The sequence below is a fragment of the Heteronotia binoei genome, chromosome 14, assembly GCF_032191835.1.
Source record: "Heteronotia binoei isolate CCM8104 ecotype False Entrance Well chromosome 14, APGP_CSIRO_Hbin_v1, whole genome shotgun sequence".
Lineage (NCBI taxonomy): Eukaryota > Metazoa > Chordata > Lepidosauria > Squamata > Gekkonidae > Heteronotia > Heteronotia binoei.
In genome coordinates, this window is record NC_083236.1 from 54,887,480 (window position 1) to 54,912,298 (window position 24,819).

General features: G+C 46.1%; 1 protein-coding gene across 2 annotated transcripts in view; it reads right to left on the reverse strand.

Moving 5' to 3' along the window:
• Window positions 1-24,819, reverse strand: part of ZNF423 (zinc finger protein 423) — a 475,743-nt gene that overhangs the window by 167,316 nt on the left and 283,608 nt on the right. For both annotated transcript variants that reach the window (XM_060254540.1, XM_060254539.1), the window contains exon 5: window positions 24,345-24,429. In XM_060254540.1, coding sequence (XP_060110523.1) covers window positions 24,345-24,429 — 85 coding nt within the window. The remainder of the gene's footprint in view (window positions 1-24,344; window positions 24,430-24,819) is intronic.

Sequence of the window (24,819 nt, forward strand, 5' to 3'; positions counted from 1 at the left end):
TCAAAACACAACCGGGAATGGGTGCAGGAAGGCGGCATGCGGAAATGGCTGAGCTGGGAGGAGGCCTACGAGAAACACCGCTCCACGTTCCCTCGCCCGCCTGCTTCATCTGAGGCAGACATGAGAATGAAGATGCTTCCCGCCACCACCAAGCCCTCAGCATGGGATAAAAAGACACAGCGAAAAAGAAGAAGAAGCATGCGGGAACCTCTTACCTTAAAAGGGGAGAACAGTTGACATTGGTGAAGTTCACAAGCATAAACAAAACTGCAGAGGCGGCTCCGTTTCTAGACCTTCCCCCTCTACAGCACATTGGTTCTTAGTGCTGCCTAACACGATACACCTTTCTCCAGTATACAGCCTAACCACAAAACTCAGAAACAACAGACTGCCCCATTACAGAACACAACTGGACCAAGGAACAGAGGAACGTTCCCTATGGCCACAAATGCCTTGCTGATGAAAAGGTAATAGTAATAATAATAATAATAATACAGAGCTGAAGACTGGGTATTCGAGCCTAGTTTTTCCAGGACCAAGTATGACATGAAAGCACTGTCAGCCAGGCGAAGACAGAGAAGACGGGTTTCTAGTACTCATACCAGGACTGGCCAATCCAGGGGTGGAATTCTAGCAGGAGCTCCTTTGCATATTAGGCCACACCCCCTGATGTAGCCAATCCTCCAAGAGCTTACAAAAAAGAGCCTTGTAAACTCTTGGAGGATTGGCTACATCAGGGGGTGTGGCCTAATATGCAAAGGAGCTCCTGCTAGAATTCCACCCCTGGACAGACAGACAGACAGATAAGATGATGGACGGACGGACAGACAGACAGATGGACGGTTGGTGTGTGGTCTAATACGCAAACGAGCTCCTGCTAGAATCCCACCCCTGGGCCAGTCTTGAAGAACTCTTTGAAACCTCAGCACACGTTTCAGCGGTTCTTTTTTGCAAAAGGAGGGACTTCTTCCTGTTGGAGGAAGGAGCTCTTTTTGTTGGATGACTCCCTTCTTTTGGAGAAAGGAACCATCCTTTCCTTTCTACAACAGACGATTCTTCGCTTAGCAGAAGAGAACCCATCAAACAAACACAGTAGTTCACTCTGCAAGGTACAAGCCTCCAAAAACCTGGCATCTTTAACAAGTTCCTCCACCAGTCTTCGTGTCTTTCTCCTGGTTCGTATGTCCTTGGGTGGAATTTTTGAAACCACCACTTCCCACCAGCAGTGAACCTGGGTCAAATAGCCCATGTCGAACTGGCTGGTGATTCCTGACCTATTCTTTGTTTCTTATTGAATGTTTGTTCAGCTACCAGCACACAGACTGAGGAAGCCCAACTTGAAGGGAAATGTCTGTCTGCTCTCTATTGCTGGATTATCTTATTCAGGGGTAGAATTCTAGCAGGAGCTCCTTTGCATATTAGGCCACACACCCCTGGTGTAGCCAATCCTCCAAGAGCTTACAAGGCTCTTTTTTGTAAGCTCTTGGAGGATTGATTACATCAGGGGGTTGTGGCCTAATATGCAAAGGAGCTCCTGCTAGAATTCCACCCCTGATCTTTTCAAATCACTCTCTACAAGGCTCTCCTGATGAAGGTATATTTAAGAGATGATTGTTTCTATGATGACTGTATGTTTGACATTTGTTGCAATGGTAAATTAAAAGGCCGATATTAAGAAACCACAGCAGTATGCACATACACATATGCAAAAACCTGTCAGCTCTGTATTTATCAAATGCTTTCTGCAGAAAAAAAAGGACTGGGTCAAAATTGACAATAGTAGAAAATTTCTGGAATACCCAGAAGTCCTCATCAGGTTTGCCTGCAAACAAGAGAGCAACATTCTACTTTAACTAGCTATACGACTTCAGAAACAACAGAATAAAATTTGCAGTAAAGACCATCTCTAATGGGTAGCCTCATAAGCTTAAAGGACCAGTTTAAAGTCTCCCTGAGGTTTGCAGTTCAATTTCTGTTGACCTTTAATTAAAGACAATACACCAAATTGACACCAAGAGAATTAAACTACAATATAAATTCGGTCCTGTAACTAGCATCCAAATAATTTTTGTTTTCTGCTGGGTGGCTCAGCAAACTTGTAAACCGAATATAATTACTTTTAGCAGTACCACGATTTCATTCCTGATCCTTAAGAAACATCAAATAAAACTTGGGTTTAACAAGCCAGGCTTGGGCTTCTGTACAGGGCGGGGGGGACACAATGCAAAGGGGAAAGGGAAGAAGAAGAAAAAGAAGAAGAAGAAGTCATGTTGGATCAGGTCAGTGGCCCATCCAGTCCAACACTCTGTGTCACACAGTGGCAAAAAAACCCCCAAGCACCATCAGGAGGTCCATCAGTGGGGCCAGGACACTAGAAGCCCTCCCACTGTGCCGCCCCCAAGCACCAAGAATATAGAGCATCACTGCCCAGACAGAGAGTTACAACAATATGCTGTGGCTAATAGCCACTGATGGACGTCTAGAAGAAGAGGAGGAGGAGGAGGAGATGAAGAAAGTCCTGAATATATTAAATGTATTTGTGTGCGCAGATTTTACAGGGATTGGGAAAAATCATCTGACCTTCTCTGTCCTATCAGCACAAGGAGGCCTCCTTGGTGGGTGTGGTCTGTCTGTTCTTGGTTTTGGTCACAACTGGATGGTGGAATACATGCTTTCATCTCATATCCCTCAGTCATCGGTTCAAGACTCAATTACTCTTGCCATCTCAAGACTGGGAAATTCCTGGAGATTTGGGGGTGGGGCCTGGGGAGGGCAGGGGCCTCAGCAGGGTACAATCCCATAAAGTCCTCACTCCACAGCATCCATGTCCTCCAGGGGAACTGACCTCTGTAATCTGGAGCTGAGCTTGTTTTGCTTTTTTTTTTGTATTGATATAAAATAAGGGATATGGGCTTTTTATCTCATTTTATCTCATACTAACCCACCTCTCACTATATTTTAAGGTACCCTTTTTTCCTAATGGCAAACTAGAATGTATTTCCCTTTTAGGACAGTGTATCAGAATATTTTGGTTTTTTGTACTGACATACTCAAATAGGGATATTGGCTGTATATCGTATTACATATACTAACCCATCTTCCACTATATTTTAATGTATTCTTTTTTTCTAATGGCAAACTACAATGATGTTATAACCTCTTGAGATACCAATGCCCTCCATTTAAACCCAGAATTAAGGAAGCCAGAATGACACCAAGATTTATGGCACTTCACACCTATGACATGTCTGCTTTTTATCACCCTCCACTGTTTACAGTCCAGTTAACAAACAAACACAGACCCCCAATTTGCGATTCTTTTAATCTGCTAAAAACATTCCCATGACTCTACATACCAACTCATTGCCCACTTTCTCTATATTTAAAGATGGCTTGCCATTCCAGTTTTTGTCTGATGAAGTCTGCTTAAAGCATACGAAAGCTTACATTCTGAATAAAACTTAGTTGGTCTTAAAGGTGCCACTTGTCTACTGTTTTGTTCTGGAGCTGAGCCGTAATTCTGGGAGATCTTCAGGACTCTTCTGGAAGCTGGCAACTCCAGCAAGGAATCCTGAACAAAGGAACCTAAATTTTGACTGACTGCTTGAGAGGAATGTCATGCATCTTAACTTCCCTGACTCAAAGGACAAGAAAAACTCAAGGATTTTGTGGATCATGAGAGCAGGTGGATTTCTTAGGAATGAATGCTTGCCCCATGGGGGGGGGGGGGAATAAAAACCTATTTCCTGGTGTAGTTCCATTAAGGAAGGACGGTTCTTCTTATTTCTGCGATCATGGAAAGACATGGAAATGAGCGCTTTCTCTCCTGCATTGTGAAGTGGTACAATCCCAAGAAGAGACCACCTTCCAGTTCTTCTGAACGCACACATTGCCTTTTCCCCTGCGCACAAATAAATATGGCTTCTTCTCTCTGTATTCTTTTCTCCTAATGAGCATAAAAGTATTACTGGGAAACATAGGTCTTTTAAACACAGGGAGAGTTGAGAGCCATTTTGCCACCTGTTGGCTCCAGTGCAAATCCCACCCGACGAGAATTCATCTCCCCCCCACCACCCTTTTAAGCCACTGCGGTTGAGGTAAAGGGACTGTGCAACAATATGTGTGATTCTAGACACGGTGCATTGGAATGATAAAGAAACAGACAGAAAATATCTTTATATAGCCTCTTCCCATAATTTTCAAAGTAAGCAAAAGAGTGTAACTGAAAAAAGGAACATAAAAAAAACCCCGCAGATTAAAACGGCAAACTTGAAGAGAATGTGACATTGTCGCCAATCCTAGCTAACGGATGCTGAAACGCTACAAATTGATTGAGAGCCCGCAGACATGAACTTCAGACTCGTCATACCGAAGACTCAAACCCGATTACGGAATAGGTGTTTCATCAGCCGCTTCCCCCCACCACCACCACACACACACGCACACACTTTTTACATGCAAATATGAAGCCGCCAGGAAAATGTTTAAGCAGGTGTAATCACAACTGCATATGAAAATTGAGTTGGAGGGCTAGCAGGAATCTTAACATGGTTCAGAAGGAGCAGAAGCGACGTGAAGCTGCGATCGCAGCCGATTATGAATGTATTGCGCAAAACAAGGATGTTGTCATAGCAGCTATAAAAATGTCAGGGAAACTGAGCGCCCATTAGCCAAGCAGTAAATGAAAGAGGAAGGGGGGAGAGAATGCAAAAAAGGGGGAAATGTGGCTGAATATATTAAGGAAAACGATGTTTCACTCCGAGGGCAGATAAAGGAGCAAAGTGAAATAATATTTGCTCAACATTCCTCTGAACAAATAGGCACAGATAACGACGGCAAAGGAATACAGACGCACGGTGCAGATGCGTGGGCACGGGTCATGTTTTTAGGATAAACTTTTTTTTCCAGGGGGGAAGAAAGACATGTTGAAAGCCACAAAAGCGAACTCTAAAGCATACGCAGGGCAGGGGTCTCGAACCCCCGGGCCATGGACCAGTACCGGTCTGTGGCCTGTTAGCAACCAGGCCGTGAGTTGTATAATTATTTCATTCTATATTACAATGTAGTAATAATAAGACAACGACACTGGATTTATATCCCGCCCTCCACCCCAAACCTTAGTCTCAGAGCCACTCACAATCTCCTTTCCCTTCCTCCCCCACAACAGACATCCTGTGAGGTAGATGAAGATATTGGATTTATCTCCCGCCCTCCACTCCGAAGAGTCTCAGAGCGGCTCACAATCTCCTCTACCTTCCTCCCCCACAACAGACACCCTGTGAGGTGGGTGGGGCTGAGAGAGCTTTCCCAGAAGCTGCCCTTTCAAGGACAACTCCTGCGAGAGCTACGGCTGACCCAAGGCCATTCCAGCAGGTGCAAGTGGAAGAGTGAAGAATCAAACCTGGTTCTCCCTGATAAGAATCTGCACGCTTAACCACTACACCAAACTGATAGAAATAAAGTGCACAATTGTATCATCCTGAAACCATCCCACCCCCCTTCCCCCGGTCTGTGGAAAAATTGTCTTCCCCTAAACCAGTCCCTGGGGCCTAAAAGGTTGGGGACCGCTGCTTTAGGGCACTGAACTGTTTGGCCTTAAATCGGGGTACTCTCTTTATGACTCACGAGGAGGTGCACTTGCTGCTACCATCAACCAAAGCAGCCACTGGTGCCCTCATCCCTATACCTCAGAGAGGCTCATAGCTTATGCATTCCCCTGGCAGTGGCTGTTTCAAGGTGGAAACCAGGGCTTTTTCTGAGCAGGAACACACAGGAATGTAGTTCCGGCTGGCTTGGCATCAGGGGGTGTGACCTGATATGCAAATGAATTTCTGCTGGTCTTTTTCTACCAAAAAAAGCTCTATGTGAAACAATGGTGATACCAGGGGGTGTGGCCTAATATGCAAATGAGTTCCTGCTGGAAACCATCTGCCAACTACAAGACCCACCAAAGAAGGGCATTCCTCCTGAAACAGGGGGAAGGTGCCAGGTTGGGGAACAGTGGGTCAGATGAGCAACAGGTGGCTCGATCCACTGAGTATCACTGTCACAAACAATCTGGGTCCAACGTGCCTAAAAGGTCACCTGCAACCGTACAGCGTTGCCCATAATCTCAGATTGTCTGAGGAGGCCTTTCTTGCAAAAAAAACCCCTTGCGGTATGGTTGGTGGGACTCACACAAAGGGCTTCTCAGTACCCCCTTCTCAAACACTGCGACATTCTACCCCAAGGACCTCACCGAGAGCTTTTCAAGGTCTGTTAAAGACTTTGAGGGGGGAGGGTCTTTTAATTGGAATTTCATCCCTGGTTTTAAAGCTTGACCAGAACTTTTTAACAGTTTAAAATGTTAATACCTGTAATCAGGGGGGTTTTTTTGAGCAGGAATGCACAGGAAAGCAGTTACGGCTGAATTGGTGTCAAGGGGTGTGGCCTAATAAGAAAATGAGTCATTGCTGGGCTTTTTCTACCCCCCCCCCCAAAAAAAAGCCCTGTCTGTGATTGGCTTGTGTTTTTGCTGCTTTCCTGAGCTACCTGGCCACCATCTTATGGAAAGACAGTACAGAATTCTAAACAGTACAGAATTCTAAACAAAACAAAAAAATTGACAGATGTCTACATGGACACTGCCGTGTTATGCATGAACTCCCCCCTCCCATCAAAATTCACTGTCCAAGTGCTGTTTCCCCATCCTTACACAATTCTGATGGTTCTTCTCCAACTGGTATACGCTAAATGCTCCATAACAGGCTGAAGCAGGCAGTGTTCACAGAGTTACTGTAACAGCTACAACTATATCTCCAATTATACTTACATCACAGATACCTTAGACTTTTAAGTAAACAATCTCGCTTCAGTATCCTTGCATGCGTACAGGAAACACCGAACAACAATCCACCTCCTGTCTCTAAGCAGGTGCAATTCCTAAATGCGAAAAGCGTGAGAACTGCAGAAGCAAAAGGCTCTGCATGTTTCTTTTATGGAAGCACAAAACAACCACATTTCAATTTCTAGCAAAAAACCAAAACCAAAACCTAGGCATGCTTGTTCAGAAAATGCACGAATCTCAACGCAAGGAACTTGATTTAAATCAATAAGTTAAAAATCCGGGGAGGGGGTTCCATGATTTAAAATCCACTCTCCTAAGTCAGGGTCCAAGAATTTCCCGCATTGTGCTGGGGACTGGACTAGATGACCCCAGAGATCCCTTTTATCTCTATGATTCTATATGAAGTAGCTTATATGAAGTGGCCTATAATGAATCAGACCACCGGTCCATCAAAGTCAGTACTGTCTGCTCAGACTGGCAGCGGCCCTCCAGGGTCTCAGGCAGGTGGTCTTTCCCATCACCTACTGCCTGGTCCTTAGCAGAGCTGCCAGGGATGGAACTTTGGACCTTCTGAATGCCAAGCAGATGCTCTACCACGGAGCCATGGTCCCTTCCTCCTACTCAAACTAGAGAGTCAGTTTGATGTAGTAGTTAAGTGAGCAGACTCTTATCTGGGAGAACCGGGTTTGATTCCCCATCCCTCTACTTGGAGCTGCTGGAATGGCCTTGGGTTAGCTGTAGCTCTCATAGGAATTGTCCTTGAAAGGGCAGCTACTGTAAAAAGCTCTCTCAGCCCCACCCACCTCACAGGGTGTCTGTTATTTGGGGGGGGGGGGGGAGTAGAGGAGATTGTAACCACTCTGAGATTCAGAGTATAGGGCAGGATATAAATCCAGCATCATCTTCTTCAAAAGGTGTAGGAACCAGTCTTCTATGGAAGTGCCCTCTCAAACACCACTTTAGAGAATCCACACAGCTGCACATGCTGTTAAGTGCGGAGAGTCAATGTTCAAAATGCACAAGGCAAAGCCCATTTGGTCTCACAGAACGTGTCACAAGGCTCTTCAGATCTCAGCCAAGTTGCTTAAAGGAAACACTGCATTAAACATCTAAAAATACAAAATATGACAAGGCCTCAAAAAGTTCATCTTTCAAAAGAGCATCATGCATTTTAAAAATTGGAGAGAGACAGAGAGCTAGAGCCCTTAATGTGTCCATAATTAATTCACACATTCAACTGTGGAGTCCAAAAATATGTTCGTGCTGATCATTTGCATGTAATATTACAAAAACAATCTGTCGCAATTTTTTATCTGCCTTAATGCCTGATTGCTACTACTAAGCTACCGCTTTTCATTGTGAGACATAACTGTTACCAGATACGTTTTAGACTAAATAGCTCTTTGGAGGGACTGCGCGGATTTCCTCTTGATAATTAGAGGGTTTTATCTCAGCCGTGACACAATCCACACATATGGATCTGTTAAATCTCAGACAATGGGATGTACATATTTTAAACGATACTAAATACGTGAAGTGATGGCATCGCTTTACTCTGCTCTGGTAAGACCTCACCTGAAGTATTGTGTTTAGCTTTGGGGCACCACATTTTAAGAAGGATATAGACAAGCTGGAATGGTCCAGAGGAGGGCGACGAAGATGGCGAGGGGTCTGGAGACCAAGTCCTATGAGGAAAGGCTGAAGGAGCTGGGCATGTTTAGCCTGCAGAGGACGCGGCTGAGAGGTGATATGATCACCATCTTCAGGTACCTGAAGGGCTGTCATATAGAGGACGGGGTGGAATTGTTTTCTGTGGCCCCAGAAGGCAGGACCAGAACCAATGAGTTGAAATTAAATCAAAAGAGTTTCCAGCTCAACATTAGAAAGAACTTCCTGACCGTTAGAGCGGTTCTTCAGTGGAACAGGCTTGCTTAGGAGGTGGTGGGCTCTCCATCCTTGGAGGTTTTTAAACAGAGGCTAGATGGCCATCCGACAGCAATGAAGATCCTGTGAATTTAGGTGGAGGTATTTGTGAGTTTCCTACATTATGCAGGGGGTTGGACTAGATGACTCTGGAGGTCCCTTCCAACTCTATGATTCTGTGATTCTATAAATGAATAAAAAACTTTTTTTCACTGAACATTACCTTTAAGGCTATCTAAAACAACTGAACATACCAGGAAGCTTGCTCAGGAGTACCATAATGAAGAAAGGGTCTCATTCTTCATGAAGCACCAGCCAACATTCTCATGAACTATCTTGATTTTGAGGGCTTCTCTCTATCACCATTAATCTTTCCACAGGGAAGGAAACACAAGCACAGGGGTGGCCAAAATTGCTTAATGTAACAACCACACAGAATAAATATCAGATGTTTGAAAGCCATGAGGGAGGGAGGGAGGGAGGGAGGGAGGGAGGGAGGGAGGGAGGAAGGAAGGAAGGAAGGAAGGAAGGAAGGAAGGAAGGAAGGAAGGAAGGAAGGAAGGAAGGAAGGAAGGAAGGAAGGAAGGAAGGAAGGAAGGAAGGAAGGAAGGAAGGAAGGAAGGAAGGAAGGAAGGAAGGAAGGAAGGAAGGAAGGAAGGAAGATGGAGAGAGAAGTGGAAAGACAGCAACTTTAACTTTAATTGCATTCCCCAAGTTGCTGGCTGGCTTGGCTTGGCTTAGTGATTTAAAGAGACAAGTGCCTTTCCCAAGCTGACCAAGGGGGTAGTGGGGGCTTTGAGAGCCACCCAATATGTGTGAAAGAGCCACATGTGGCTCCTGAGCTGCAGTTCGGCCACCCCCGCTCTGGCACATGCTCAGTGATAATGAACAACCCATGGTGTAGTGGTTAAGTGCATGGTGTAGTGGTTAAATGCATGGACTCTTATCTCAGAGAACCGGGTTTGAATCCCCACTCCTCCACTTGCAGCTGCTGGCCTTAGGTTAGCCATAGCTCTCATAGGAGTTGTCCTTGAAAGGGCAGCTTCTGGGAGAGCTCTCTCAGCCCCATCCACCTCACAGGGTGCCTGTTGTGGGGGAGGAAGTTAAAGGAGATTGTGAGCCGCTCTGAGACTCTGATTCAGAGAGAAGGGTGGGGTATAAATCTGCGGTCTTCTTCTTCATATACGCATTTTTGCTCCATGTTCAGATTCAGGGACACTAGCTCTTTTCGATCACTTGTTCATATTCCAATCAAAGCAAGGGGAAGGGCAACTGGGGGTTGCATCTCCTGATCCTCATCCTCACAACCTCCTTGCACTTAGAAGTGAAATTTGCATGAAGGTTATGTATGTAAAGGACACTAGCCTGATCTCATCAAATCTCAAACACGTGGACACAAGGAGCTACATTTGAATCAGACAAGTTCATCAAGATCAGTATTATTTACTCAGACTGGAAGTGGCTTTCAGTGGTCTTAGGTAGAGGTCTGATCCCTTTAACTGGAGATGTCAGGGATTGAACCTGGTACCTTCTGCATGCCACGGAGACACCCTACCAGTGAGCCACGGCCCCTGCCCTCTTGGAAGCTAAGCAGGGTCAGCCCTGGTTAGTACTCGGATGTTAGACCTCCAAGGAATTCCAGGATTGCTACACTGAGAGCCAGTTTGGTGTAGCGGTTAAGTGTGCAGACTCTTATCTGGGAGAACCGGGTTTCATTCCCCACACCTCCACTTGCACCTGCTGGAATGGCCTTGGGTCAGCCATAGCTCTGGCAGAGGTTGTCCTTGAAAGGGCAGCTGCTGTGAGAGCCCTCTCCAGCCCCACCCACCTCACAAGGTGTCTGTTGTGGGGGGAGAAAATATAGGAGATTGTAAGCCACTCTGAGTCTCTGATTCAGAGAGAAGGGCGGGATATAAATCTGCAGTCTTCTCCTTCTTCTACACAGAAGCAGGCAATGGCAAACCACTTCTGTTTGTCTCTTGCCTTGAAAACCCTATGGGGGAGTCACCATAAATTGGCTGAGGTTGGCAACATTTCCAACCTGCCTTCATGTGTGTATGCTCTTACGTGTACTTTCAATTGACTACTCTGGAAAATGCAGGATCTGTGCGCACAGTTTCAATGTAACTGGGTATCTGTTAAAATATGGAGACTGGGGAACAGGGCCAGTGGGTGTGATCACTCCCCTTCGATGTTTTCATTTGAACAGTAATGGGCTTACCGTAACGCTTGTTGGATCAAACAACCCACACGAATTCCACCTACAGTGGAATTCATAGTGCTTTCTGTACAAAAATGGCTTCAGTGTACAAGCTTTATAACATGAGCCAGCGCCAGAAGTCATTCAAAACTTCCATTCCAAAGAACCATGGGATTAAGGATAAAATTGCTCCCCAACATGGTAATAAAAAAAAAAACCCACCCGTGAACACCTAAAGCCCAGGAAGGAGCAGATCCCTGTTAAAATTTCCCAAAAATTCCTTATACTGTATTCTCCTTTAGCCTGCCTGGAGCTTAGAGATAATGAGAAAACCCAGTCTGTTCTGCAGTGTGAATGTAGGGAAAGGTCAGCTGGCATTTGGTGGGCTGGTTGCACCTTATAAGACAACCAGAAATAAGGCCCACTTTGGGGGGAAAAAATACAATGGACTCTAGAAAGATGCTCTGTTCAGCCATGGGCACTCAGGGTCAATTTGCTGTGGCATCATAGCATGATGATGATCAAACAGAGGCTGATGCTCAGCATTCCTTTTGTCTGCAGTACATTCTTCCTTTTCTGGTCATATTCGGCCTTGTGGCATTTAGCATCAGCATGTGCTTGTGGAACAATCTGGATTTTTTGGTGTGGCATGATTGTGTTATGGTATACCATAGAGTACGCACTTCAAGGTGGCTGTTTTTTGTAGAGGAATCGATCTGACTTTAGCTTTCCATCTCCTTTTCCATCTCCTCCCCCTCCCTCCCTGCAGCCTCTACCTAGGAAAAAGACAGTCTTTCTCCACAGTGTAGACCAAAGCAGGAAGCAAACTCAGCAAGGTATAATGACATGACCTCAGCAGGGTATAATGACATAAAGTTCATCCTGCAAAGCAACCACTGGCCTCTGAAATCTGGAGAGCAGTTGTAATCCTGAGTGATCCCCAGCCTTCATGTGGAGATTGGCAAGAATGGTTCCCCAGGAGGAAATGGATGGTTAGGATGGTGTAGTCTATGGCACTATACCTTTCTGAGGTCCAACCCCTCCTCTAACCCCACCCTCTCCAGACTCCACCCCTCAAATATCCAGGATTTTCCTGACCTGGAGTTGGCAACCCTACCTCTTTCCCAGCCAACCATAAACCATTTCAGCTTCCATCTCCTCCCCCCTCCCTGCAGCCTCTACCCAGGAAAAGGACAGTCCTTCTTCAAAGTGGGGACCAAAGCCGTTTACATCATTCTCCTTTTACTCTTTTGATCTGCACAACAATCCTGTGAGGTAGACTAGGCTGAAACTGGTCCAAAATCACCCAGTCAGCTTCTACAGCAAGAACCTTGCTGGCAGACCGTACTCTGAAGTGCTAACAGCTACATCAACTTGACCATCATAGGGAGGCTGCTGCTAGCCAGTAGCAAACAGCCAGGTCTACTTAAGTCACACCAGTCAAGTAGCATCAAGTCACCCAGAGGGTACTCCCTGACCTAGAGTAGCCAATCTCCAGGTCTCCTGGTATCACAACTGAATCCTGAAGATCTCCTGGTATCACAAATGAATTCCAGACAACAGCTATCTCTCTGCCTGGAAAAAAAAAACTGCTTGGGAGGGTAGACCCTATGGCATTATATTCAGCAGAGGTCTCTCCCCTCCCCAAACTCTGGTATTCTCAAACTCCACCACAAAATCTCCAGGAATTTCCTACCAACATGGAGCTGGCAGCCCTACTCAGGACTGGCCCCAATGAGTTCTCCCTCAAAGGCCAAAATAGGCCTGGAAAGGAACTCCTCCTGCTGCCTTTTACTTATAGAACCAAGCTTGGGATACTATGGTTTCCTAGCAACAGCCACTGAGGGGAAATGGAGGACCTGACAGGACAGAACAGTAGGACACAAAGGGAGCTTCCCCAGTGGCCCAATCCTCCTCCATCTTGGGGTTGGAGGGTGGGGCTGCTCTCCATGGAGACTGACCATCATGCGGCTCAGCCAATGGAAGAGTAGGTGAGCTGTCAGCAAGACTGCTTGCGATGATAGATAGATAGGTGATGATGATAGATAGATAGATAGATAGATAGATAGATAGATAGATAGATAGATAGATAGATAGATAGATAGATAGATAGATAGATGATAGATAGATGATAGATAGATGATAGATAGATGATAGATAGATGATAGATAGATAGATAGATAGATAGATAGATAGATAGATAGATAGATAGATAGATAGATAGATAGATAGATAGATAGATAGATGATCATTTTCCTCTGGTGTAACATTCATAGGACTTTTTATAAGTCCTTACTTAATAAATATCCCCATACATGTGTCTCTGAAGACTGCAATCAGCAGATAATACATACACATTTATTCTAAAGAAATACATTAACATGTTAATATATAAACCATGCCAATTCATGCTTATAAGTGACACAGAAAGCGAAATCGGTAGAATTCACTTCCAATCAAATGCATTTGGGATCAGAACAACACTCTAGATAATGAAACTGGAATCAAGCAGCTTATATCCAAAATTCTCCTTCTGATGCATATGCATATCTTAAAACAGTGGCTAAGCACCTTAGAGACCAACACAATTTGGGGGGCATTAGCTTTGGAGAGTCAGAACTCCCTTTGGTATCTCTGATGGAGGGAGCTTTGATTCTCAAAAGCTTATATTCCTAGAAAACTTGTTGGTCTCTAAGGCACTCCTGGACTAAAATATAGCTGTTCTGCAGCAGACCAACATGGGAACCCTCTGGAACTAACTAATTCACAATATTGGACACATAGTCAACAATGCTCGTTCAAGGAACGGCCTACTTGGGGGTTAGAACACAAGAGAAGCCCTGCTGGATGAGGCCAATGGCCCATTCAATCCAACACTGTCACACAGTGGCCAAAAAACCCAGGTTCCATCAGCAGGTCCACCAGTGGGGCCAGGACACTAGAAGCCCTCCCACTGTTGCCGCCCATAAGGACCAAAAATACAGAGCATCACTACCCCAGTCAGAGTTCCATCTATACGTTATGGCTAATAGCCACTGATGGACCTCTGCTCCATATTTTTATCTAAACCCCTCTTGAAGGTGGCTATGCTTGTAGCTGCCACCACCTCCTGTGGCAGTGAATTCCATGTGTTCATCACCCTTTGGGTGAAGAAATACTTCCTTTTATCCATTCTAACCCGACTGCTCAGCAATTTAATTGAGCGTCCACGAGTTCTTGTATTGAGAGAAAAGGAGAAAAGTAATAAAAGGTTCTTCCTTAAATTTTATTAAATTTTGACTCTGGCTTTACTAACTCAAAAGAAAGCCATAGAACACTAGTTCTGTGGTACTATTTTAGAAAAAACAATTCCAGAGCTTAAAATCACTGTTAACTGTACCACTGGGCTTGCTCAACTGGAAAGCCAACTCGATCACTCCTGAGTGGACAAACAGGATTACATGGGCACAAATCATTTGAGACTTGATATCCAAATGAGAAAAGAAAAACCATATAAGTAAGATCCCTTCCAACAAAATGTTAGACAATACTCTTCATGCCAACAGCCAATATTGCGCTCTGTTGTTATGTCGCTGTTCCCACACTGATATCAGAGATATTACAGATCAACACGCCATCCTGGCACAAAGCAATACCCTTCTACTCCAGTCATCTTTGGAGGTCTCGTTTCAGGTACTCTCACCATGTGAGGCTAGGTATGTGCGGGGGTGGAATTCTAGCAAGAGCTCATTTGCATATTAAGCCACACACCACTGATGTAGCCAATCCTCCAAGAGCTTACAAAAAAGAGCCTTGTAAGCTCTTGTAGGATTGGCTACATCAGGGATGTGTAGCCTAATATGCAAAGGAGCTCCTGCTAGAATTCCACCCCCGGGTATGTGACAACATGAGAAAGGGTCTTCTCACTTATGGTGCCAACACTTTAGAACACCGTCCCCAGGAGATTTGTCCATCCCACTCGGTCATTCTCTTCTACTAGCAGGAACAGACTTTTCTTTTTCATTTGGTGTAACCCCTTTCCCAGTTCCGCAAGGCCTGCAAGACTGCACTTTTCCACCTTGCATTCAACTGCTGAGTACAGAACCTGAGGGAATGATTGTACAAACTACCTGCGAGAAACATCACCTAGGCTGATAGGTGCAAACTGCAATCATGAAGATCGGGGGTGGAATTCTAGCAGGGTTGCCAGCCTCCAGGTGGGGCCTGGGGACCTCCTGCTTTGACAACTGATCTCCAGCTGGCAGCGATCAGCTCCCCTGGAAAAAATGGCTGCTTGGAAGGGTGGATGCCAGGGGTGGAATTCTAGCAGGAGCTCCTTTGCACATTAGGCCACAAGCCCCTGATGTAGCCAATCCTCCAAGAGGTTACAAAAAAGAGCCTTGTAAGCTCTTGGAGGATTGGCTACATCGGGGTGTGTGGCCTAATATGCAAATGAGCTACTGCTAGAATTCCACCACTGATGAAGATACTCCAGGATCCTGCCTAGTATTTATTTATATAATGATAAAATAGCACCAATTGTAATTCCTGTGTTATTTGTTTTATGTTATCATATGCTTTTGTTTTATTATTGATGTGTAGCATTTAATATTTTATATATATTTTTAAATGTTTTGATGTCTTGTATGTCTCGGCCTTGAAGACCTTATTTGAGTAGAATGGTGGCATGTAAATGTTTTAAATAAATCAAAGTAATTACTAAATTGAGTTAGAATGGCAGTATAAGCAGCTCCTGTGATGATGATGATGATGATGAAGAAGAAGACTGTAGATTCTCTCTGTATCAGTCTCAGAGCAGTTTACAATCTCCTACATCTTCTTCCCCCGCAACAGACACCCTGTGAGGTAGGTGGGGCTGAGAGAGCTTTTTACAGCAGCTGCCCTTTCAAGGACAACTCTGCGAGAGCTATGACTGACCCAAGGCCATTCCAGCAGCTGCAAGTGGAGGAGTGGGGAATCAAACCCAGTTCTCCCAGGTAAGAGTATGCACACTTAACCACTACACCAAACTGGTTTTCTAGGGAAAGCGTGGCCACTCTCTACCACAAGGAAGCTACTGAACATGCCCATTCTGCTTGACATCTAATAGGAGCACACAACAGAGGGAAGGGAAGACAGAGGAAGAAATCTGCAAGAGGGCACACTTGAAACATTACTGGATCAGCACAGCAGGAAGCAAGCGCTACAGAGGCAGCAAGAACTGCTGGAACAGGTTTTTGTTTAATGTTTCAAGGTGGATGCCCCCCAAATCCTCGGAAGAGAGGAAGGGATCCCCACTTCTGGATGAATTTTAACAATTCAAAAGAGGCTTGACTCAACCCGTTTTTTTTTTTAAACCTTTTGCTCTCTACAGTTACGGGGAGGGTGGAGATCACCCTAGAAAAAGCCTCGGTTGCAAATGTTTTCCCAGCAGCCCCCTTTCCAAATCAGTCATGACTAAGAAGGGGTCTGTTCTTTCGCTAGAAACATTCCCAGAGGCCCCAGTATGAAAACAAAGCATCGTGCTTCCCATATACTTCCTCAAGGGATACTGCCAGTCTGTTCCATCTCCGGGGAGGACATACAGGACCAATATGCTACTGTGTTTATATGTGTGTATGTGTATATGTTGTATTATAGGGGGAGAAAACAGGAGAGAGATTTCTCGCCGAGATGTGCAAGAGTAATGCTGAACATTTCCCCATGCTAATTTGATAAACAGAGTGATAGGTAGGAGAAACAGCGGGAGGAGGGGGGGGCACGTTTCTTGGGGAGGCACCACATCCGGGTTCTTGAATCACTTGGTTATCATTATGACAAAGAATGGTTTCTTGACTAGAAAACAACACTATCTGCCTCATTGTGCTGCCTGGATATCGTTTCTTGCTATCTTTGTACTACAGCAGGGCTTTTTTTGTGTGTGTGGCAGGAACTCCTTTGCATATCAGGCTGCACGCCCCTGATGTAGCCAATCCTCCTGGAGCTTACAGGGCTCTTCTTACAGGGCCTGCTGTATGCAAAGGAGTTCCTGCTACGAAAAAAGCCCTGTACTACAGACCCCAACACAGAAACATCCTCGGCTTTTTAACATTAAATACAGCACTACATCTTCTCTAGCAGCTGTGTTAATGTCACTAGTTGTCTGGAGGGGGCAGGTCCCTTTCACCAGAGCAGGAACACACAGAAACACAGGACTGGCTGGCTTGGGATCAGGGGTGTGGCCTAATATGCAAATGAGTTCCTGCTGGGCTTTTTCTACACCCCCCCCCCAAAAAAAAGCCCTGGCGTTCACTAAGGAGTGATGTACTGAGGCAGGCTGCAACCAGAAACAAGAAAGGCAAGCAACGGATGTGAAGGCAAGCAGTCAGCAGTATTGGCAAGAGATGTGCTGCTACAAATGCCTTCACACCTGTCACGATTCAAGGGGGTATTACCAGTTGCTGCCACCACTCTGGGTTAAGGGTTTCCCTTGAGAAGGCCCAGGAAACCCTCCCAAGCCCTTCAGGCCTCCTGTAGCTTAGGCCAAATAATAGGCGTGAGGACCATGCAGAGTGAACAACAACAACAAAAGGTTTATTTTAGTGCAATATAAATTAACAAGGTGCATTAACCGTAAAAGGGTGAAGGGAAAATAAACAAATGCCCTAACGCGTCTCTCTATACAGTCCCTACCTAATACCAATACTCACCCCTTGCCTTGGATGAGGGCGCTTTCTCCTGCTCAAGCTCCTCAGGCACAACCTACCTCCAGCTCAGCCTTCAAGGGAAAGAACACCCACTTCCTGGACTTGGCCTTTATATATTCTCTTCCCAGGTCCCAACCCTCTCCTGGCCTGTTTCCCTCCAAAACCCTTGATATCCAATCAGAGGGACAGAGGGAATCCTGGGAGATGTAGGCTTTTCCCAGTAACTCCTAAGCAGGCTTCCTTGGGGCCTGCAGGCCTCACTAGGCCCAGGATCATGACAACACTGCGCCACATTTCAGTCCTACCCTTGTGGGAATGAGGCTTGGGAGTCTTCAGGCAGATGGTGCTCTCACCCACTCTTCCTCGTGCATGGTTTTGATATTGAGGATCTCCGCAGCCCCAGTTAACCATCGTTTCATCCGATTTGGATGAAACGCTCAATGGAATATGGAAACTTTCGGTATTGGAGCTGTTCACGAGGAAAGGGAAGGGGAAAACGGCTGTGCGAGTCTGAGAACTTTGAAAGCCGATCCTCGGAACGCGGCCTGAAGACTACAGGGATCTCAGAAGCCGCTTGGTTGCTCCTTACTAATAATCTGAACAGGCACTTTCTGAACTACACACAACAGACGCTAACTACATTCACAGAATCATGGAGTTGGAAGGGGCCATACAGGCCATCTACTCCAACCCCCCGCTCCATGCAGGATCAGCCTAAAGCATCTCCGACAAATAATCATCCAGCCGTGTTTTGAAGACTGCCAATGAGGGGGAGCTCACCACCTTCCTAGCTTCAGCCGGGATTGCGCCCTTCCAAAGTGTGCTCCCACCCTAAGCCACCATGCCATACATTTTTTTTCTTTATACCTTTAAATCAAGGATTGTCCTTAATATCTTTAAAAATGCCCTCTGCATTGCATTCTTATACTTTCATTTTCCTTTCTCTTTCCCCTATAGGGTTGCCAAGTCCAACTCAAGAAATATCTGGGGACTTTGGGGGTGGAGCCAGGAGATTTTGGGGGTGGAACCAGGAGACATTAGGGGTGGAGCCAAGATCAAGGCTGTGACAAGCATAATTGAACTCCAAAGGGAGTTCTGGCCATCACATTTAAAGGGATGGCACACCCTTTCAATTCCTTCCTCCCATAGGAAATAATGAAGGATAGGGGAACCTTCTTTTGGGGCTCATAGAATTGGACCCCCTAGTCCAATCTTTTTGAAACTTGGAGGGTATTTTGGGGAGAGGCACTAGATGCTATACTGAAAATTTGGTGCCTCTATCCCAAAAAACAGCCCCCCCCCAGAGTCCCAGATACCGGCAGATCAGTTCTCCATGATTTTCTATGGGAATAAATCTCCATAGGGAATAACAGAGTTCCCAGCAGACATTTCCCTCCCCTCCCCCCGCTTTCTGATGACCCTGAAGCGGGGGGAGGGTCTCCAAACCGGGGGATCCCCTGCCCCCACCTGGGGATTGGCAACCCTATTCCCCTACCTCTTTCTCTTTGGCCATTTTCCCACTGAGCTTACCTCGGAGCGACGTCCCTCTTCACTGCGCAGCGTCTGCGCGGATTTCCCACCAACTGCTCCGAGTAACCAAGTAGAGTCGCGGCTTTTGCGTCGCTAACGTAAACTGGTTTTTAGCGGTTTCCATTTGCGACGCAAAAGGTCGGGAACTTCTTGGTTCCTCGGAGCAGTTGGTGGGAAATCCACGCAGACGCTGCGCGGTGAAGAGGGATGTCGCTCCGAGGTAAGCTCAGTGGGAAAACGGCCTTTGTCTTTATTTCTTTAAAAGGTTTAAAATAAATATATAAAATAAAAACAAAGTGTGTTCCTACCCTTTGCAATGTACTAGGCAGCTGGGGGGGGAGGGGCTGCAATGTTTGAAACTTGATTTAAAAAAAAAATCTTAATAATAAAAAGCACCCAATAAGTCCAGTGGGCATGTTTTCAAGCGTGCACCACAGCCAGCCCTGGCCAAACAACGGGCGTTGTTTCAAACAGCAGTCTGCAGATGACTAGAGCCACAACGGAGTTTAGAAGCTAAGCTAGGTCAGCCATAGGTTAGCGCTTGGATGGAAAACCACCAAGGAAGGCCGGTGCTCCTACGCAGAGAAAGGCTCTGGCAAACCATCACTGCCCCTTGTCTTGAAAACCCAATTATGTTGGTCACCAAATGATGGTTATGATTGGACAGTGCCCTTTATATCTCCCTGTTGTGTATGAGGACTGAAGTGTGGACTGAATTGGGTGTTCCTTCCGGGCTCACTGGAGCCATACGAACGGAGCTTGAGGATTGGGGAACAATGGGCGGCAGGATCCAAAGCCCTGCTGCCCTACACCAGTCACAGGCCCCCGGCTGGTTTGAATGACCCAATGGCATGCTTGCGTGGCACCCCTGAGTTGCGTATAGTTGGCCCAGTTCCTCAGTCTTGAAGTGCAGCCGACTAATGCGGTACCTAATAAAGAGCTGATGTTCACTACTACTTCGCCTCTTCAATGCATAGAATCCACTATATTATACTCCCAATATACCCCAAGAAGAGCATTGCGCTCAGCAGCAGAATTTACTGGTGGTCCCAGGCCTGAGGGATGTCCAGCTGTCTTCAACCAGAACCAGGGCATTTTCTGCCCGGTGGAACTCTCCACTCAATGACATCCCTGCCCTGGGAGACCTGATGCAGTTTTGCAGGGCCTGTTAAGGCAGAGACTTTCTGCCAGAGGCTTTTGGTTGAGGACAGCAAAACATTACATCCTTCTGGCACTCCCGCTCCCTGCCTCCCCTGCCAGGCAATGGCACTAATGAAATTTTTAGCATCAATCCGGACTCTTTTTCTAGCAGGAGCTCCTTTGCACACTAGGCCACGCCCCTCCTCATGTAGCCAATCCTCCAAGAGCTAAGAGGGCTCTTAGTACAGGGCCTACTGTAAGCTCTTGGCGGATTGGCTACATCAGGAGGGCGTGGCCTAATATACAGAGGAGCTCCTGCTAGAAAAAGAGTCCTGAGCATCATCTTTTTAGCCACTGTATTTAACTGTTTTAAAACTTTTACTATGGATTATATGCATGAGGTTTTACACAGGACCTTTTTTTGTAGCAGGAACTCCTTTGCATTTTAAGCCACACACCCCTGAAGTAGCCAATCCTCCCGGAGCTTACAGTAGGCCCTGTACTAAGAGCCGTGTAAGCTCTTGGAGGATTAGCTACATCAGGGGTGGGTGGCCTAATATGCAAAGGAGTTCCTGGCACACAAAAAAAGCTCTGGTTGTACACCGCCCTGAGCCTTGCCTTGGCAGTGGAGGGCAGTCTAAAATCTAATAAAATTAATAAATAAAGCTACGATGAGTAAGTTTTGCTGGAAAGCTACTTCAAAGGGGATTTGTTGTGGAACTTACGATCAGGAACCACCACATCTAGCGAGCCACAAGGCTCACAAACCAATGCTCCCTCTACCCACTTCCTCTTCCCTCTCTGGTACAGCAATTAGAACACCAAGAGGTTGAGCACTGATTGTTCGGTGCATTGGATGCATTTCTGGAGGATACACATGGCTGGAAGAAGAAGAAGGAGATATTGGACTTATATCCCGCCCTCCACTCCAAAAAGTCTCAGAGCGGCTCACAATCTCCTTTACCTTCCTCCCCCACAACAGACACCCTGTGAGGTGGGTGGGGCTGAGGGCTCTCACAGCAGCTGCCCTTTCAAGGACAACCTCTGCCAGAGCTATGGCTAACCCAAGGACATGCCAGCAGGTGCAAGTGGAGGAGTGGGGAATCAAATCCGGTTCTCCCAGATAAGAGTCCGCACACTTAACCACTACACCAAACTGGCTCTCCCTTTAGACCCTTTAGACCAGGGGTCCGCAACCACCGGTCCATGGCCTGCTAGCAACTGGGCCGCGAAACAAGCCAGAGCAGCCCTGCCACCCCTTTTGCCCGGGACCCAATGCTCTTGTAGGGGAGGCAGCCTTGGAGTGAGGCCACACTGCCTCTTTCATTTGCCCGGGTTCCGAGCTGGAGGAAAGGGCAGCACTGCTGCGACCTTAGCCTATCCCTCATTTATAGACCCCCTCCAATCAGGCAGATTGGCCTTCCGCCGCCTGGCCACCTAACGGGGAGGCGGAAGAAACAGCCCCAGTCTTCTCCCCCATTTAAAGACCCCCATGGGGGCAGGAACAGGCACTGTGGGGAGGCAGTCTGGGGCAGCAAAAAACCCAGCGCCGCCCCACACCAGTCTGTGGGAAAATTGCCTCCCATGAAACTGGTCCCTGGTGACAAAAAGGTTGGGGACTACTGCTTTAGACAACCCCTAGCCAGAGTCACTGAAACCACTGTTTGGGATACACATCAAGACACTGTTTGGGATACGTGTCAAGGGGATTCTAATACTGTGAAGCACCTTGTCATAGGAACGCTGCCTCAGAAGACATCAAAACATGCACAATGCAAATGCATTAATCACCAATAGCCCCACCTCTATTTCACAGGTTTGATGTGAAAACCACGTATCCAGTTGCCTAAAGATACCTCTCACACGCGTCTTAATAAACGGAGGGGAGGAGGAGGGGTGGGAAAGAGCTGAAACCACCACGGCCCAATTAGCAACGCTCTCACCCTTCACACCTGCAAACAAGAGATTGCATTAACACCTGCCACAAAAGCAAACATTTTTAGATAACTTCATTTTAACCTCCCTGACACTGCCAGCAAGCTTCCCCGCCTTACGCTACCCGTGGAAATCACGGTGAGTGACAATACCTATTCTTCTCCGAGAAGGAGGTTCTGCTCTAATCTTCCATGTCAGCTTTTCAAATTCTCTCTGCAACGTCGGCGCATAATTCACATTAATGATAATGGGATCCCCGTACGTGGAAGAATGGATTCTTTAAATGCAAAAATTGTTCAAGGGAAAAATCATGATTATGGGAGATGAATGTGGCGCGCGAACACATAAAGAACACTGTAGGGCCCTTGAAGGATCTTCAACGGCAGGCTCTGGAGTGGCATGTGTAAGGAACTCCTCTGTGGTCTATGCATCAAAATAAACTAAGCTCTTGAGCTGTCACATATATTTATAACATCTGCGCAGATAGAAGAAACAGTTCTCTGCATTCTTCGGGAAAAGCTGCCTCCAGCTGTATCAGAAATACAGCCCTTTTGATTGCAATAACATTTTACTGGGTCTTGTTCCCACCAGGACCGGGTTTGAAAACAAGCGAGGCCTCGCTGCCTACAACAGGAACTATAAAAGTAAAAATGTGAGCATCTCAAAAAGCAAACCTCTCCAAAAAATCCAAATTGCTCAGGTGAAAACCCCCAAGTTTTTTCCCCTTCCTCCACCTCCAGTAAGTTTTTAAAAAAAAATGGAGTGGAGTTGAAATAAAACTTCTTAAGCCTCCTGTTTTGACGTGTCTTGGAAATCCACCACATTTAAGCTATGGAAATGTGCACAATTCAATGTCATGACATACCAAATTGAAGCATAATTGCTTCTAAGTGGTTGACAACCAGCAAGTACATTCACTTCCTCCCCCCCCCAGTTTTTCCCCCCCTCCAGATAAGACTTAAATTTATGGCATAAAGTGGAAGATCTTGTCAAAAATTTCATCTTAACGCAAGTGAAAATGGGACGGGGAGGGAGGGGGGAAAAGGACAACTCGGCATTAATACATTTTAAGCAGCTTTGAAATTGAAGAGAATTGCTGCCTTTCTAAACTGCGGATTCTTAAACACAGCTATTGGGAGCCTCCCCAAGGCAAGAAAACAACTGTTTGAAGCACATATCCCGAGTGGGAAACTTTTAAGAGCGGAGAAGAGCAGATAGAAACAACTTTGTGAGCCCCATATGCTATACTTTCAAGTCCCTAAAATGTCAAGAAGCAAGAGCTTGTGAAAGGTAGATAATTGCCCCATTTCTTACTTCAACCTGCAATTGGAGAATGGTATAGCCTCCCATTCAGCCACCCACATATACTTTCTTGGTTGAGAAAAGCTTGTGTAGACCAGTAACCTAACCAATTGGTTCAAAGCAAACACACACTAAGAGATATCAAGGAGAAACTCATATGCACCCCAGCAAGGTTCCACACCTTCTTGGATGAGATCAATCCATACAAACGGAGTCTTGTGCAAATGTCATGAGGATTTATCCAAGCAAGGCTTTTTTCTGTAGCAGGAACTCCTTTGCATATTAGACCACACATCCCTGATGTAGCCAATCCTCCTGGAGCTTACAGTAGGCCCTGTACTAAGAGCCCCGTAAACTCTTGGAGGATTGGCTACATCAGGGGTGTGTGGCCTAATATGCAAAGCAGTTCCTGCTGCAAAATAGCCCTGTACCCAAGGATCTTTCAACCATCATGTCAAGCCAAGACTCCTGGAGCTGGAGAAAAGAGCCACAGTTTAGTGGAATATATATGCAGGATCCAGTCATTTTTGCAACCGGAAGAACCGGACTCCAAACAAGTGTGTTCCACTGTGCGAAATAACTATGAATCCATCTGTGCTATTCAATGTTTGTTTAAAGAGATCAGCAATGCAGCACGAGGATCTAAGAACAGAGGCAGCCAGCCATCTCACAGTAGTTTGTAACAATCCACTCTAAACTATTTGCATTTTATTAAGGTACACAGAACAAGTCGGTCAAAACCTTAACGACTCAGTGGAAAAGCCAAGATTAAAAAGGGAGAAATGAAGTACTCAAAGAGCAGACAGGCTTAAACTGTGCTTACCGATCATATGATTTGCAACATGGATCTGTATCTCTCGCTCGTTCTCGAAGGTCATCTGGCACTTGATGCATTGGTAGGTCTTTTTCTGTTGAAACAATTGGGAAAAGCGTAAGAGAGCTTGGCTCGCAGCAGAAAACAAAATGCACGCATAAGCACTGCCCGTTACAAGCTTCATCCTTTGCTTTTTAAACTTCCCTCCCATCACCACTCCTTCCTAGCCATCCTCCAAAAGAACTAACAAACCAAAGAGCCAGTTTGGTGTAGCGGTTAAGCGTGCGGCCTCTTATCTGGGAGAATCAGGTTTGATTCCCCATTCCTCCACTTGCAACTGCTGGAATGGTCTTGGGTCAGCCATAACTCTTGTAGAGGTTGTCCTTGAAAGAGCAGCTGCTGTGAGAGCCCTCTCAGCCCCACCCACCTCACAGGGTGACTGTTGTGAAGGGAGAAGATATAGGCGATTGTAAGTCCGTCCGAG